Source organism: Polypterus senegalus, chromosome 2, assembly GCF_016835505.1.
Source record: "Polypterus senegalus isolate Bchr_013 chromosome 2, ASM1683550v1, whole genome shotgun sequence".
In the NCBI taxonomy this organism is placed as follows: Eukaryota; Metazoa; Chordata; class Cladistia; order Polypteriformes; family Polypteridae; genus Polypterus; species Polypterus senegalus.
The window spans coordinates 199,548,605-199,565,915 of record NC_053155.1 but is presented as its reverse complement, the minus strand read 5'-3'; the positions used below and the strand labels follow the sequence as shown (position 1 = coordinate 199,565,915).

Here is a 17,311-nt window from a genome sequence, read left to right as displayed (position 1 = left end):
TGTGCTATCGATTCACCAATCAGTAACTAGAGGGCGTGTTAGAGCCCACCCTCTCAACTTTGACGAGTGAAAGTGACAGTTTTATTTCAAGCCGTATTTCATGACGGTTTGCAGGAATGTTACGATAAAATGAAATAAATAAATAAGCAACGAAAAACATATTTCGTGACACATTTATTTATTTATGCTCTCATTTCATGACATATTTATTTATTTATACTCACATTTCACAGTACTTTTATTTATTTAAGCATTTAATTTATTTCATTTTGTCCGAAATATTCCTCCATACATGTGGACTGTTTGTGTGTCATGTTAAATGGACACATAATATCGACTTCTGCCCATGCATCTTAGAATATGCTAGGAGTCCACCAGAATGCTTAAATTACTGGTACAATATAGCGTCCCAGTTTGATCCTGCACTGTAAAAGTTTTCGTTGTAATTTTACAGTAAAATACTGGCAGCAGAGTTGCCAGCCACTTACTGTATGTTTACAGAGAAGCTGCTGTAGTTAACATTTACAGTATTACACTGTAATGTCATAAAACAGTATGATACTGTAATATGATTGTACAATACTGTATTATGAAATTGTTATACTGTAAATGTTAATTATAGCAGCTTCTCTGTAAACATACAGTAAGTGGCTGGCAACTCTGCTGTCAGTATTTTACTGTAAAATTACAAGGACATTTTTACTGTAAAATTACATGAGAAAATGCTAGAACTGTATTTTCTATAGTTATGCATTGTATTTTTACATTGGTCATGCTGTGAATACCATTTTATAGTGTCACTACAGCATTGATAAGGACATTATATTGCAATATTTACTGACAGATTAATTTAAACAAATAATGCTTCTTTCATTTGAAACGTTCCAATAAACATTTATTTTTATGGTCTTGATTAGCTTTTTACATTACCAGTTTTTTTAATTGTTAGCAGTCTTTCATTATTTCAGATAAACACAGATGGTTGCAACAGAGGTGGGAAACACTGGCAATAAACATAGTGCAGCATTCAATACTAAATTTAAAAGTATAACACCAATGTTGACCTTCACATTAAAATAGAATAAGAACACCATGTTAGACAAAAATTGCCTAAACTGTCAAAATTAAAAGTGAACAAAGTGGTCTTGGATGAATTCCGTTCAAAGTCCATTATCTTACAAAGTGGATAGAAAAAATGAGGGTTTACTGCATTCTTCTTGTCATGGACTGCTTGGCTAGTCTTCTTGGATGTAGCTTTTCCTTGATTGGCCTTGAACATGTGTTCAGGGTTGATGTCAATATATCATCGAAATGACAAAAAGAAAGAAAAACACATGTACTTAATTATTTATAAAATAAAAAAAATCATGACTACAATGATTCCTCTTCAGGTTCACGTGGGAAAGTGAACCCATAACACATCTTCAAAACGGTTCCTTAGTTCCTGCACTCTCAACAATTTGCATTCTCTTAAAAAGATTCAAGTACATAACTGAATTTGCCAATATTTACTTTTAACCGATTTAATTTATAGAAAAAAGTATCATGGTGTGTGTCAGGGAGGTTAATAGTGTGTCACAAAAATTTTATAGGGTATGAGAAGGAGAATAAGCTTACTGTGCGTCTAAGAGGAGTGTGCAAACATTTTACAGGCAGTGTGTAATAAAGTCTGATGGAAGTGTAAGTCAGTTTTAATGAAAATGTATGTATGGAAAATAAGCCAATGTTTTACCTTTGAACAAAATCAAGGGTGCTTGCAGTCTCTTCCTATATTGGAGGTTGAAATTATAACATGTGTGGAAAAATAAAAAATACAGGTCAATAACTTGTGCTTGACAAATCTGATGTACGTGACAGAAAGCATGTTCTATGGGGTGTGTGGTAGGAGTCATGCAGACCCTGCATGCTTACAGCGTACGAAAACAAGTGCTACTTCTTGGGCGTCTAACGGATGTGGACTCATCAGGCCCCAACAGATGTACTCCACCCTTAGATTATTTGATAATGCTTATGTAACTAAAGTCTTAAAGCCCTATACGAATGGGGGACATGGGCCCCTCGGTGCAGATGAAGGGCAGTGTCCTAGGGCTGTGTTTCTCTGTCATTTAACCTTTGCCTGGTGTGTATGAATAAAGAATATTTCTAACTTTAATTTTGCTTTCTCTGTTTTCAGTCACAAGAAACGACACCAAAGAAAAAGTGTCCACCCATGAAGCAAACACAGCAGAACGGCCACAGACAAAGCTGAGTTGTGTTCCCTCACATACAACGTGACCTTCAGTGCTCACCATCCACTGCTGGTTGCTTAGAGTTTGACCTGAAAATAAAAATTACAAAATTACATTCATTAAAGAGTACTCTGAAACATGAGAAACTTTTATCAGGTACAATTAGATATCTGCACTATTATGTCTACATACCAAGAATTATAATGCAAGGACTGTCAGGCAAGTTGAGTGTTCCTTGGACATCTGCTGAAGTGGCAAATGCCTGAAGTAAAAGAAAAAAAAAATTGACACAACATTCAAGCAGACATTACGACATATAAGTCACACATGCAATCATACATATGATTTTCAAAAAATATTTAACTCACATCTGCTTGAAGCGTGAGTCCATCCATTTTCTTACTGAGGAGCCTGAGGAGCTCATTTGTGGTGAATTTTGAGGAGACCTAGGTCAAAGGAATTACTGAACCAAAATGCTGCTTCTTTGTTCTGAAAAATGTAATGAAATATCAGTTCAAGACTGTCACAACAAACAATGCGCACAACATAATTAGCTTATTGTCTGACTTACCATGATCTTTCCAGGCGCTGAACAGTTTGGCACTAAACTCTTAAGAAGTCCTCTTCTTTCACGTACATTAAATCTTCTACTCCTCAGCCTACACATTTCTCAACTGACTGATTGAGTGGCTTGTCAGGAAGGCTTGGTATTACTCACTCTAAGGTTTGCTTAATCTCTTTTTGTAACTCAGACATCATTCTAGTAATGGAAAAGAATGAGGAAGAACCATTACAGTCAGACTACACAAAGCAGGCAGATTATTTTGATTAATGCATAAGTGACCCACATTTTGTGATGTCAATCAGTGAACTCCCTGGTCTACAAGAAAGTTATTTCTTTGTGACAACATGTACTGTACATTGGAATTGCTGTGAATGAGAATCGACTGCATTTTCCCAGATACAACACCTTCGTCATTTCTGTCCAGAACAACATGCATGTTCTTTTTGTAAAGTGTTTCCTGACTGGAATGTTTGACAGTCACAATATCTGCAAAAGTTGCTACTCCTACTAAAATTTGCAACAGATCCACTAATGTAGTGTGCGCTGAGACTGTCTCCTGCTCTGGCACTTGACCCAAGTATTTAAAATCCTGCACAACTAAACTAACGGCATGTGGTCAATGCTTGACCTACAGAAAAATAACGGGATTGCACGCATGGCACAAACAACAAGAATCTCAGGTTTTTTTCTTTTTTGATCCAAGTCAATTGGCACCTTCAAAGGCAACTTGATATAAGATTAAACCTAACGATTCTGAATCAGTATTAACACACTGTTCTCATAAATGTATCTGCCATTGGAAAAATCAGAGAATATACAGTATTTTGTTCCGATTTCAGCTTTTGTTTTCTTATGTTTCCTGAATAATAAAACAGTGCTTCTAAAGTTTGTTTAATAGGAGTGTACTGAGAAAAGTTTTGCTTGCGTGATTCATTTTTCCTAAGGTAGATGGATACATGATCTATAAAATAACAGGAACATAACTATAAATTTTAATGTGCTGACAAAATGGCAATATTGTTTCAAAATCATGATCACAAAATTGATGCTGCAGCATTTTAGGTCAGTTGGTTAATCTATTTAAGTCAGAAAAATATGTAACAACTCATTGCTTTAAGCAGCTTCCTTAGCTGACACTAACTGGTAACAAATAGCTAAGCTGCCACAACTGCTTTGACTAACTTTAAAGTTTACTGAGTTAAAAGAGTTAGGAACTTGTGTACTTTGTGCAAAATCACTTTGTCCTTATATGTAAAATGATAGCACACGTTAACATCTGTTATTTTATAATGCCAGGATGTCTAACTGACATTTTACTTTAGAATGAATGTATGTGGTCTAATGACGCACTGAGCAAAAACGTATATGCAGAGTACTTTGTGATAATTTAAAAATAAAGATATTGTTTAAACATTAACTGGACGAAATGGCTTTCCACTACAAGCAAGGCAAAATAGTTGCGTGGGCTATACAGGCTATTCGATACTTTAAGTACAAACTAACTAATAAAGTTATGCACTTATACACACATACAAACACAAATGCTGAGGATGTGAAGCGACTGTCAAATGAATAACTAACGAACTCACTCACATAGACAAAAAAAAACTAAAAAAAAAATGCACAAAAAATAAAAGAGAGGCTTACCAAGTCAAAACGGTAATGAATTGTTTCTGGAACTTTCAATTCTCCCGCCTCACACGCTGTTCCCGGTCTCACTCAACAATGGAAAGTGCAAAACGAAAAATTTTAAAAATAAATGAACTGAATAGGCAGACTGATAAAAAGATAAATAATTATAAGCTATAACATAATTAACAGGACGTAAGAGAAGTTCTAAAAGTTCTAATGTGGTTTTCTGAACCAAAACCTCTGCTCAGCTTGCACCGCTCTTACTTCCTCGTTCTAACCAATCCCAGAATGCCTTGCTTGTACAGTATGTTACTGTATCTTAACTAGTTTACAATATATTAACTGTATTTTTGATATATTACTGTATTAAGTTTTGAAAACAGCTCCTTGCTGTAGATGTACAGCCATTCTTTAAAATATTACAGCATGTTACTGTGTAAACAAAATACAGGAAAATACTGTAGGAAACTTGCTGTAAATTTACAGCAATCCTTTACAGTGTGGACCAGGTCACCATACCCTCAGAAGTTTTTTTAAAGCTCCAGAATTTCAAGTTCAGAGATCCAAACTCTCCAGCACATCCTGCAAACCAGTTACACTTGTGCTTGAAAGTTTGTGAACCCTTTAGAATTTTCTATATTTCTGTATAAATATGACCTAAAACATTATCAGATTTTCACTCAAGTCCTAAAAGTAGATAAGGAGAAACCAGTTAAACAAATGAGACAAAAATATTATACTTGGTCATTTATTTGTTGAGGAAAATGATCGAATATTACATATTTGTGAGTATGTGAACCTCTAGGATTAGCAGTTAGTTTGAAGGTGAAATTAGAGTCAGGTGTTTTCAATCAATGAGATGGCAATCAGGTGTGAGTGGGCACCCTGTGTTATTTAAAGAACAGGGATCTATCAAAGTCTGCTCTTCACAACACAAGTTTGTGGAAGTGTATCATGGCACGAACAAAGGAGATTTCTGAGGACCTCAGAAAAAGAGTTGTTGATGCTCATCAGGCTGGAAAAGGTTACAAAACCATCTCCGACGAGTTTGGACTCCACCAATCCACAGTCAGACAGATTGTGTACAAATGGAGGAAATTCAAGACCATTGTTACTCTCCCCTGGAGTGGTCGACCAACAAAGATCACTCCAAGAGCAAAGCGTGTAATAGTCGGGGAGGTCACAAAGGACCCCAGGGTAACTTCTAAGCAACTGAAGGCCTCTCTCACATTGGCTAATGTTCATGTTCATGAGTTCACCACGAGGAGGACACTTAACAATGGTGTGCATGGCAGGGTTGCAAGGAGAAAGCCACTACTCTCCAAAAAAAACACTGCTGCTCGTCTGCAGTTTGCTAAAGATCACGTGGACAAACCAGAAGGCTATTGGAAGAATGCTTTGTGGACGGATGAGACCAAAATAGAACTTTTGGTTTAAATGAAAAGCGTTATGTTTGGAGAAAGGAAAACACTGCATTCCAGCATAAGAACCTTATCCCATCTGTGAAACATGGCGGTGGTAGTATCATGGTTTGGGCCTGTTTTGCTGCATCTGGGCCAAGGCGGCTTGCCTTCATTGATGGAACAATGAATTCTGAATTATATCAGAGAATTCTAAAGGAAAATGTCAGGACATCTGTCCATGAACTGAATCTCAAGAGAAGGTGGGTCATGCAGCAAGACAACGAGTCTTTCTACCAAAGAATGGTTAAAGAAGAATAAAGTTAATGTTTTGGAATGGCCAAGTCAAAGTCCTGACCTTAATCCAATCGAAATGTTGTGGAAGGACCTGAAGTGAGCAGTTAATGTGAGGAAACCCACCAACATCCCAGAGTTGAAGCTGTTCTGTACAGAGGAATGGGCTAAAACTCCTCCAAGCCGATGAGCAGGAATGATCAAAAGTTACTGGAAACGTTTAGTTGCAGTTATTGCTGCCAAGGTGGGAACGGTGGTTGGGCTGGGGTGTGGGGGAGGGGTTGGTCACACCAAATACTGAAAGTAAAGGTTCACATACCTTTGCCACTTACAAATATATAATATTCGATCATTTTCCTTAATAAATGTCCGAGTATAATATTTTTGTCTCATTTGTTTAACTGGTTTCTCTTTATCTACTTTTAGGACTTGAGTGAAAATCTGATGTTTTAGGTCATATTTATGCAGAAATATAGAAAATTCTAAAGGGTTCACAAAATTACAAGCACAACTGTACATATCAAAACCAAACCACAGAAGTAGCAGATGTACTCCAAAATCCTTCTGTATTGCTTTCTTAACCCTGTCACGGCAAGTGAAACCAACAACCCTTCAAAGGAATTTCATCCAGTACATGCTATCTTTTTTATGTACAGTAGATGGCCAGGTAAAATGAAAATTTTAACCAGGAACATAGCTTTTAGGATGTTTGCAGATATGTGGTCTTGATAAGAGTTGTCCACACTACAATTCAAAAAACAACTTTCATGATAGTTCTATGTGAATACTCAACAGCTCAACCCAATTGTTCAGCTAATAGCCGAGATGTTCTGATACATTTTATAACTTGTCAATGTTTCCACTATGGCCACATCACTCAGGAATCTTAGGAAACCAAAGCAGATGGCTAAGTTTGACATTTTATTTGCCTTTTGAATTGCTTCAGCACACTGCATAGACATTTTGAATGTTCTGCCAACTTAAAACCATATCTTTTACAGAAACTGTAACCTGTAGGACAGCATGGTCCATCTTGTGTTTATATTAGGGTTCGTTTTTCTTTTGTGAAGTGCTTTGTACCTTTAAAGTGTATTTTTCCAATGATTGGACCCATTTTGTAGTTTTTTTTATTCTTTTCACTATCCACTTAGTATTTCACTCTCCAGTTTTTGGTACTGTTTGCAAATTTTATAATTTACTAATTATTCCAGGACCTGTATAATTAATATGAAGAATAGTCGTAAAAGGATAAACCCCAAAAGAACTCTACTAATGACTTCTTCCCCAGGGTTGGCTCTAGCTTTTTTTTCTGCCCTAGGTAAAAGTGAAGGATGGGGTGGTATTCACATTTGGGGGTTTCAACACAGATATCAGAATGAAGAGTAGGTTCACCCCTCGGGGTTTCACAGCAGTCACACATGGATGTCAGACCAAAGAGTGATTACTGGCCATCCCATTTCTGGTTTCACATAAGTTGAACATCAACGTTGGATCAAAGAGGTGGGGTGGGTCAGGGGTTCCAACATTTTGAGATTCATGCAAATCCAAGAATAATGCAGGTTCACAAAGTTATTTACTGCATGTTTTCTTACAAGTGGTTTCATTATCTATTTTAGCTTATAGATGGCACAATATTACATATGACACAAGTAAAGATTGTATGTACTCACTACATTCCATCATGAAGTACTTCTTCCATATTTTAAGTGGTAATCTGGACTGAGCTTAGCAGGTATTTATATATCTTATTTCTTTCAACACTACTGCTAAAATCCTGACAGGGCAAAAGTTTAATTAATGTTTAATTGAGAAGAGTATAAAACACATTTGACCATTCTGTTCTGAAAAATGTAATGTCTGAACTTGTTTTTGCTTAACACCAAGGCCTACCATTCATTTTTTTTTTTTTTACAATTGCAACAATATATATTTGAACAGCAAATTTTCATACAAGGCATGTATTTCAGAGTACTTATAAGAAGTTAAAGAAAATGCATGAAACAAAAAATTAGAAGGAAATACAGCAAGTATATAAAGTAATAAACATCAAAAATAGTAAGAATTCAACAATAATTCACTTAAATATAAAAGTAATAGTACTCTTAATTACAAATTAATTTGTAATTTAAAAATGCATTGGTGAAATAGTTTCATTCATTTGCTATCTGCAGCTCATTTTTGATGATTATTCCTTCTACCTCCAAGGCCCCTGAACTCTTTTACTTCTGTTTTACTGGAGTAAATAGCTGCCTAAGCTTCAGTATCAATTCTTTTTTCAGTTTTCTCCTTTTATCATTCGTTTTTTTTTTTTACAACTATGCTTTCAAGTCTGAATTTGTTTTGGTTTTAGTACAGAATTATTTTTCTATCAAGTGATAGCATCTATCATTTATAACTGCATTGTTTTCATTTTGCCACTTCAGATTTTACATTTCTTCACACCCCCCCAAAAAAAAAATTGTACTTCTTCTGTAATTCATGTAAGTCTTTGTATTTGGTTTGATTTCAAACATACCCATGCTGTGATCCCATCTGCTTCTTTTGTTGCCCTCTGTTGGGCTTCGAGTGAAATGGGTTAAGATTTCCTATGGCCATCCTTTCAACATTCTCATCCATTTTCCACCACAAAGAGGTTTCCCAATCACTGATTGAAAAGTTGAAAATCCCCATAATCTTATTTGACAAACCTCTTAAATAACATTTCACTTTATTTAATATCAGCATGGTAGAGCACAACAAACTGCATCCACTAAATTGATGGACTTCTTCCTTAGTAATTACAGAATCACCACTCATGTCAGTGACCCGGACAAGTTGCCTCCTTAAGTGCAGGTCTTTTGTGTCTGAAAAGGACTTTGATAAATGTCACAATGTCTAGAGAGCAGCACCAGAAACTATAAAGTGTATCAAAATGAGAAATAAAAAAGGAGACACATTTTTATTTTTATTGTGATGTTTAAACACATTCAAAATTTAAGACAATGTTACAGATTCTGGCAAAGTAATAGTGATGTATTAGGTAAAAATTGATTTGTTAAAACCAGAACTGCAGATTACCTTTTGACAGCTAGATGAATATGGAAACTGTTCCTCTTTAATTTCAAAGATGGCTTGGATGATATAATCAGCACCACAAAAAACTGTTTCACTCCAATTTTCATCAAATGCACTATGTAAGATGTTGTGTTGTATGATACCCAAAATAATACATTCTCAAGCTATGAAGCAGATTTCTCTGTTCCAATAAATTCAATTTTTCTTTGGTTTTAACTGGTGATAAAGTCAGTGGTAGATATCACCAATTACAGGAACTCATGTGCTGTACCCAAGTGCTAGAAAGCCTAGAACAGATTTAAAAGCTGGCTAAACCCTACCTTGAAAGTAATGAGATCACATTTCAAATCAGGTTTTGTACTATATCTATCATAAATTAGTTTTATAACACTTACTTATTGTGTACCAAACATTATTAGTGCTGTTACTGTCACTGATTAAAAAGATACTTTAGATCTGAAACTGTACAGTATTTTAAAATGGCTCAATTCAAAGTGTTTAAAACACAAAAATAGCATTTTACTTTATAGATATGTTAACAAAATGGACAAATAAACAACCATGCAAAAACCAACAGTTCACAGTTTTCTCCAATCATTTTAATAGAATCCATATTTCATCTGCCTGAGAAGTCTAGAGGAGTGCTGGTTTCAGCAGGTATCTTTCATATTATTTCTATTGAGAGGCTTACAAATGAACTTATTGCTTAGCCTCTTGCTTTTGCTAAACTGTATGAAAACAGTCCCGACTTGCTGATGGACTATAATTTACATCTGTCTCCAAGTCCTTTCCATTAACACTTAAATTTGTAATTGATGGCTAAAATTCTTATAGGGGTAAATCTTGAACTGTCAAAATAACTGTATCTTGAACATATTCACCCAGCCAGCTTAATCCAGAATATGAACATAGCATTAAAAAGAGTGGCCAAAGGTTTGGATTTGACCATCAAACAGGTCAAGTTCAACACTGGTAAGCACATGTATAAATTAAAGATACTTACATTAAACAAAATGCTCCATTGAACAATTTTCAGATTTGCATATTTTATACATTATATAATTAGGGATATTACTGAGTAAAAAACTTGATTAAGAACAGTCTTTCAATTCAATGAATGTTTAAACAAAACAATTGTAATAAAGCAAAGGCAACTGACAGTTACACAGTTTGGAAAAAGTATAAATGGCTTTTAATTCACGTTCATCAATTATGATGAAGTATGGTTCTTTACCTAGAACATTAACTGGTCATTCCATGTTTTTAACCTGATTATCCTCTTGTTTTAGGGACAAAGAAGATTTAATAAACATCTAATAATTCTTTGCAAGTGTTGAAGCTGCAGTACAGGTAAGCCTGTCCTGGGAAATGAAATAAGAAAACAAACAGTTGTGCAGATACTTGGATTATTTATAGATGAGTTTGTTAGTGAAGTCTTATTTACTGAATGAGATAGAATAGAAGTCCTGACCACAATAATACACCACGCAGCCAGCCAGCCAGCTATGAATATTCCACGAATTTCCAGCTCAGTAAAAGTCTTAAAGGGGGTTTTGTACCCTGTGTAGTCACTTAAAATTACATGGTGAAGTGCCTTGTATAGTCATATTCTATAGTTGGAATGACAGCCTGCACAAATTTCAAGAAAATAAGAAGGTACCTGAAAGTAAAAATTAAGGAAAATTTATTGATTATTATAGAAGAATGTAAAATGTATGTCTTAAACATATGAAACAATACTAGGCAACTATAATCTTGAAAAAGGCTCCTAACAATACTACAAGTAGAATACATTAAACATTATGCTGTAGGAGGAGGAGGGGGTTGGGAACATATGCTGATACAGTGGGTTGTGCATACAGTGGGTTGTGCATACAGTGGGTTGTGCATACAGTGGGTTGCTGCACCCACCACACAACAAAGCGCCTAAATTGGGACCCGAGTGCAGCTGTGCAATGGGCGACACCTCAGCACCACACTGGAACAGTGAAAGAGGGGTTTTCTTTTTTGTTTTTTATTTTTTAAACTGTGGTAATTGCTTTTACACTGAAGAACAGGAGCAAATGAACATTTTGCATAATAAGATAGAATGTTGTTTTATAAAGCCAGAAATACAGTAGATTTTAAATACTTGTAGTCTGAAACATATTTAAAAGATATAGTGGATTCTACTACACAGGAGTATGTTCTCGTTTTTTTTTTTATTCTTAATAAACAACATTATTTGGGTATGTCCAATAATTATTAACCATTGCATTTATAAAACAATGGTTAATAAAAACAAGGATTATGTACAGTAGCAAGTAATACACTTGAAAAATAATTTATATTAACTTGCAGTTTTTTGTGTTTCACATCAATCAGTTAATGTTACATTGGATATATTCAAGAAAATGGTGAATACTGTAATACAACTTTCTTTTTTTTTTGGATTTTAAAGCCGTTTAATTCATAGCAGAGGCTGGAGGCTAACCAGGTAGCACTGCGACAGGCATCCTGTCAAGAACAGTACCCACTTAAGCTCTTAGCCTTTCATGCACTCTGGAGTCCAATTTGGAAATGCCAATTAACCTAACACTTGTGGCTTTGGGGATGTAAGACAAACCCAGAGAAAATCCCATGCAGATATGAGGAGAATGTGCAAACTCAATACAGAACAACCAAGTATCAGATACAAACCCAGGCTCCTGGATCCGTAAGGCAACAGAGATAACCACTATACCACCCTGCTCAAGATTATGTTAAACAAACACGGAAGCCTTATTGTAAATATTGGACTTTTTTCCCCTCTAAGCTCTGTAGAAGCTTAGTAACACCGTGTTATTTCGTGTTATGATTGTGTTATTTTGCCATCGTCTTAAGTCTTTGCAACTGGTAATACTGTGTTTTGATGTGCATTTCTCTACTAGGGAGGAGCAGAAAAAGATTTAACAAGGATGTTGTGGCCAATACAGAAACATAAATTTGTATATAAAGTATTTGTTGAAGTTGTATTTACTATTTTAATTCAAATGTCAACATAATACGTAATATGACTAGTGGTGTCTAAACTTTTACCTGGGACACAAATCTTATCAAACATCAAAGAAAGTATGATCTATAGAGAAACAAATTGCAGATTTTTTTCTAACACACACTAGTTTAAATTAAATTAATTTGTTACAGCACACTCTGCAATTATCATCTTAGAAACGATTCATCAACCCTTCTCTGTCCTGCACGCAATGTAAGCCTTTTCAGGAAATATACAGCTTTGATTTTTCCATGTTAAAGAGAACACAAGAATGCAGGTTTCAGGTAAGCACAATTTGTGTATTTCATGACAGACTGCCACAAATCAAGTAATTTTTTTGAATTTTAAAGTATGTTTTGTAAAGGATACATGTGAACTCCCAGTTCTCCACCACCTTCTGCTACAGTTTCAATTATCTTTTTCATTACTTCAGCATGTCTGCAAATACAAAGAAAAAAATGACCAAACAATTGACAGAAAAAGAAAACTGCTTATGCAAAGAAAGACATTAGTAATTTTTTTGAATACAGACTAAAAAAAAAACACACTACAGTACTTAACTAGTAAGACAGCCAATCTTTCACTAACCTGCAAGTCATTTTTCAAATTCTCTTTTAGCACTAAACACACTCTGGAATTACTAAAATCATTTAAAGCCTTGTAATTGTTACACTATATAATATTTAGTAAGTTATCCATTTTAAACAGCGGTGGGCTGGCGTTCTGCCCAGGGTTTGTTTCCTGCCTTGCACCCTGTGTTAGCTTGGATTGGCTCCAGCAGGCCCCCGTGACCCTGTAGTTAGGATATAGCGGGCTGGATAATGGATGGATGGATGCATCTGTTTTAAAATACTTTCTATAAATCTAAAATTGCTAGTTATCTGTCAAGTCAATCCCAACATGACTTCTACAACGGGTTAAACATGAATGCAGTAACCTTCCTCTTGAAAAGACCGCTTAAAATATTGTTTTTCTGCAATTCCAAGGAATGCACATCAAGTATCTAAAAAAGCAGCCTTATTCTGAATCAACGATACATTTGCCTGTTGGAAACAGAGGCAAGTTCTTCCAGGGTAAATCAAAATATGGAACAGAAGGAACAATCACATTGGTAACAGATAAAAATAATGAAAAGTATGTTGTGTATCAAAAATAACTAATTGCTATTATCAATTCTGATTTTCTTTAACAACATAGCCCAGGAGGAGGCATGTTCCTGCCTCAGGATAAAGCTTAATCATTCCAGCAAAATGGAAAAAACCTGATGTGAAACCATGGGCAGAGGAGCTAGAGCAACAGTCTAGCAGTCTGAATAGATTTACACTTAACATCTGTGAGGGATGCCACATGAGGACTGGCACCTCAGCCATAGCTATGAGATCCTTACCTGCCCGGGGCACCTATGGCCTGGAACGACAGGGGAAGACAATTTGCGTGGAGCATTGCCACCAGGTGCTGTGATTGCCAACAATGGTTGGTGGCAGCACTCCTAGGTTACAGTACCACCACTGATTCCCACAGGGCAGTTGGGAACTGGTGTTCATTGGCTCAGCCCGGATGGGTTCCGTAGATGCCGCCAGGGATGCTTAGGAGACTAGCGTCTCCAGATACCAGAACAATTTCTGGGTTTTGGATAAAAGGAGTAGCCTGCCTCAGCTCAGGGAGCCAAAGTCGGAAGTAGGAGGAAAAAGCTTGCTGAGAGGAGTGGAGGAAGAGATGACAGAGTTATTTTCAGCAACAGAGAATTGCTGAGAGTTGGAGTAGTGGTTTTGGTATGCAAAACATTGTGTTTCCTACAATAAAGACCTTCTTTCTTTATAGCGAACTTGTGCCTTAGCCTGCGTGTCAGGAGCTGCAGAGCCCCCTAAAGACCTAACAGCAATACAAGGAAATGGATTTGACTTTGGAAAAGAAAAGGGGGAGGTGGGGTTTCCCCATCTGCCTGGGTCATCTTGGTTACAGTACAGATGGTGGTAGGTTCAAGAGGCTCCCAGGACAGTTGGATAGCACGGATCCAACTCGTACAGCCACAGTATGCTTAAAATGAAAAGGTTAAATTGCATCAGACTTTGCACACAGCTTACATATTACATTCCTGGAATGTTCTGGTTGATCTTCTCTAGCTCTTTAATGCTGTTACGTCTACTTTGTAATAGGGAGAGATCAGAACTGCAAACAGTATTATAGAAAATGTTTCACAAGTGTGTTACACAGCTTAATTAAGCATAACCTCCCTTCATTCACAATCCACACATCTGGGTATTTAACCCAGCATCCTATTTGCCTTATTAAATCACTTCTGTTCACTGCCAGGATTACCAGTAGATAGTGAAGACGCCACAGAGACTCCCAGGTTCTTCTCATAATGCATACTTTATGTTTCAAACATTTCATTATATATTGAAATACTAACACTTTTAGTTCCTATGTGTAACTGTTTACATTTACCTCCACTAAATTTCATCTTTCAAAAAATCTTCCTAGGTCTATGTTCTGCCCAGATCAATCTGAAACAATTCTGTTTCTAGGTAATCTGAAATTCCAATTAGTTTATCTTCTGCTACACTATTACAGTATTTATTAAGATCATTTACTGTATGTACATTAAAATGAGAAACGGACCCAACATTGATAACCGAGGGTCAACATTTTTAACATCACCTAATTCTGAAAATATTCTCACCATAACCCTTCCTGGTATTCAGGCTGATTTTGTACCCATTTACACACTACATCATGAATTTCCACTTCTTTTAGTTTAATCAGTAACTTCTTATGTCAGACCTTCTTAAAAGCTGAAAATAAATAACTTTAATTGCTTTTGTTGTTTCCATATAAAATTCAAGGAAATGTTTAAATCAAGGGCAAAACTATCAAAGCCAACTCTCCATTGTTTCTGTAAGCGAACCAGTTACAGCAGTCAGAAGCAATGCCAATCTTACAAAGCTCCTCACCAGCCACACACACTTTTCTGATCATATACTTCTCATTCCTTCCTCATGTAATTCCAGCATATTAATAAAATACAGATCCTTTGTCCAAACCAACCAATATCTCGTTCTTGCCAAGTAATCTTTTCCATAACAATTGCTTTGATTGATTTACATTTGATTCATGTTATCCGTACTACAGTATAGTTACTTGGATCAGCCAGATCGCCTTTAAAATACAATGGGACAACAAATACTAGCTTCCAATTCTGTATGACTGTACACAGTGTACAGCGCTTTTAGAAAAATATATTTTAAAGGGTTTATATATAATATCCACTTAGTAACCTCCTTAAACTGTCTTGGATAAATGCTATATGGTCCATTCAATTTGCTTGATTTCAGACTTTTTAATTTAAGCAGCAGTTCTTTAATAGTCCCAGTAACTGTTGGAAAGTTATCAATTTATTACATAGGTAGATAATATGCACCATTAACAATTGTTTTTTTTTTGTTTTTTTTTTTTAAAATATCAGGTTGCTTCTACAGGAATTTTTAAATTGAAATACTGTAGGTCCCAAACACTGATGCAGTGCTAGTAAGGATACTGATGACAACAGACTGAATACCAAAAAAGTTGTTCCCTGTTGAATTAACTTGTTTTCTAATTTTAATTAGCAAACTATACATTTCCCTCTGTAACATACGGTATTTTCCAGGCTAGGATTACTCCAGCTAAGCACAATGAAACAGCAAGGTAGTGGAGCAAAGGTCAACATGGTATATTGCTCATGCCTCCATGGTGCAACGTCAAGAATTACTGTAGTCCAAAAAGGCCATTCTCTCTATTATAAAAAAAAAAATCCTGGAGAGAAACAGTAGGGCGATGATACATGATCTTCATGTTAAGATCACGGAAGACACTTAAAAGACCCGTGAGACTAGAGAGATTGGCCACAGAGTGTCTCGCGGGGACCTTAAACATGAGACTTTGTGCCAAGAGATTGGCCCAGGACCGTCTCGCGAGGACGTAGAACATGAGGTTCTTGAAAGACACACCCTACTTAAACATAAATAAGAGCAAGGGCTGCCAGAAACACATTTTATGTGGCTTTGAGCACACACAGATCCAGGGCTCTCAGCGCATATAAAGCATATAAGGACAATAAGTTATAAATGAAATGCAGATGACTAAGCGAAGAAGAAAGCAGCGCAGAGAAAAGAGACGCAAAAAAGAAAAAGAAGAATCTCGGTGCAAATTCAGAAAATAAGGACAGTAATTATCAGCCCGGAACAGGTGGAATTGGAAAAAAAAGCATGTCCAATCGGGACATTGGCGCTATACACATGCAGAGCAAGTTAGACATTATGAAAGCAGTGGAATTCGAAAGGCTCAAAAAAAAAAAATAAAATAAAATAAAAACCAAAAGTTGGCACAATACACATGTGGAGAAAGTTAAAATGAAAGTAGGAAAATCAGAAAGTATAAAAAAAAGTAAAGAATGCAAGAGCGCAAAGAAATGGAAATTATTACTTGAAAAAGGGAAAATAATCACCACAGACCAGGTGTCATTAAAAAAAAAAAAAAGAGCAGGATAAAGCAAGGTCAGAAATAAAGACAGGTAGAAAACAAAGTAAAATGTCATAAAAAGGTTAAAAAACAAGGGGGCCAAACACATGCACAGCAGGTTACAGATAATGAAAACTGGAAATCAAAAAAAAAAGTAGGTGTGAAACACATGCAGATCAAGATACAGAATATGAAAGCAGAAAAAAAAATGACAGTGTCAAAAAAAAAAGAAAGTAAACATCGCATTAGCGCAAAGAAAGAGAAATTATTACTCGGAGAAATAACGAAAAGGTGAATAGAGATCGAATATATGGACATGGATATATGGATATGTCAGAAGTATGTAAATATTGTCAGGTTTTGAAATTTAATTCAAGAGAATTTCAAAAACGGAGTTTACCACGCATGCATTTTATTGGTTACTTTGCAAAAAAAAATTATTAACTGCTGATGATGTAGATCGTTTTGTCTGTGCTGAAATTCCAAACAGAGAAACCTATCCTGAATTATGGTACAAAGTAATTAAACACATGTCTCATTGACCTCATTAAAAAGATTTAGCACATTGAGACTCGAAAGATTCCAAATATTGTGTTTTTACAGAAGTTTTGAAATAAAAGTGAAA

At 35.7% G+C, this 17,311-nt stretch overlaps 1 protein-coding gene across 1 annotated transcript in view; it reads right to left on the bottom strand.

The window, feature by feature from the left end:
• Positions 1 to 9,033: 9,033 nt before the first annotated feature.
• atg3 (autophagy related 3) overlaps positions 9,034 to 17,311 on the bottom strand; it is a 55,361-nt gene continuing 47,083 nt past the window's right edge. Inside the window, exons 11-12 of the mRNA XM_039745164.1 lie at positions 12,556 to 12,624; positions 9,034 to 10,833 (exon numbers count right to left, since the gene is read on the bottom strand). Of these exons, the coding sequence (XP_039601098.1) occupies positions 10,752 to 10,833; positions 12,556 to 12,624 (151 nt within the window). The 3' untranslated portion in view covers positions 9,034 to 10,751. The remainder of the gene's footprint in view (positions 10,834 to 12,555; positions 12,625 to 17,311) is intronic.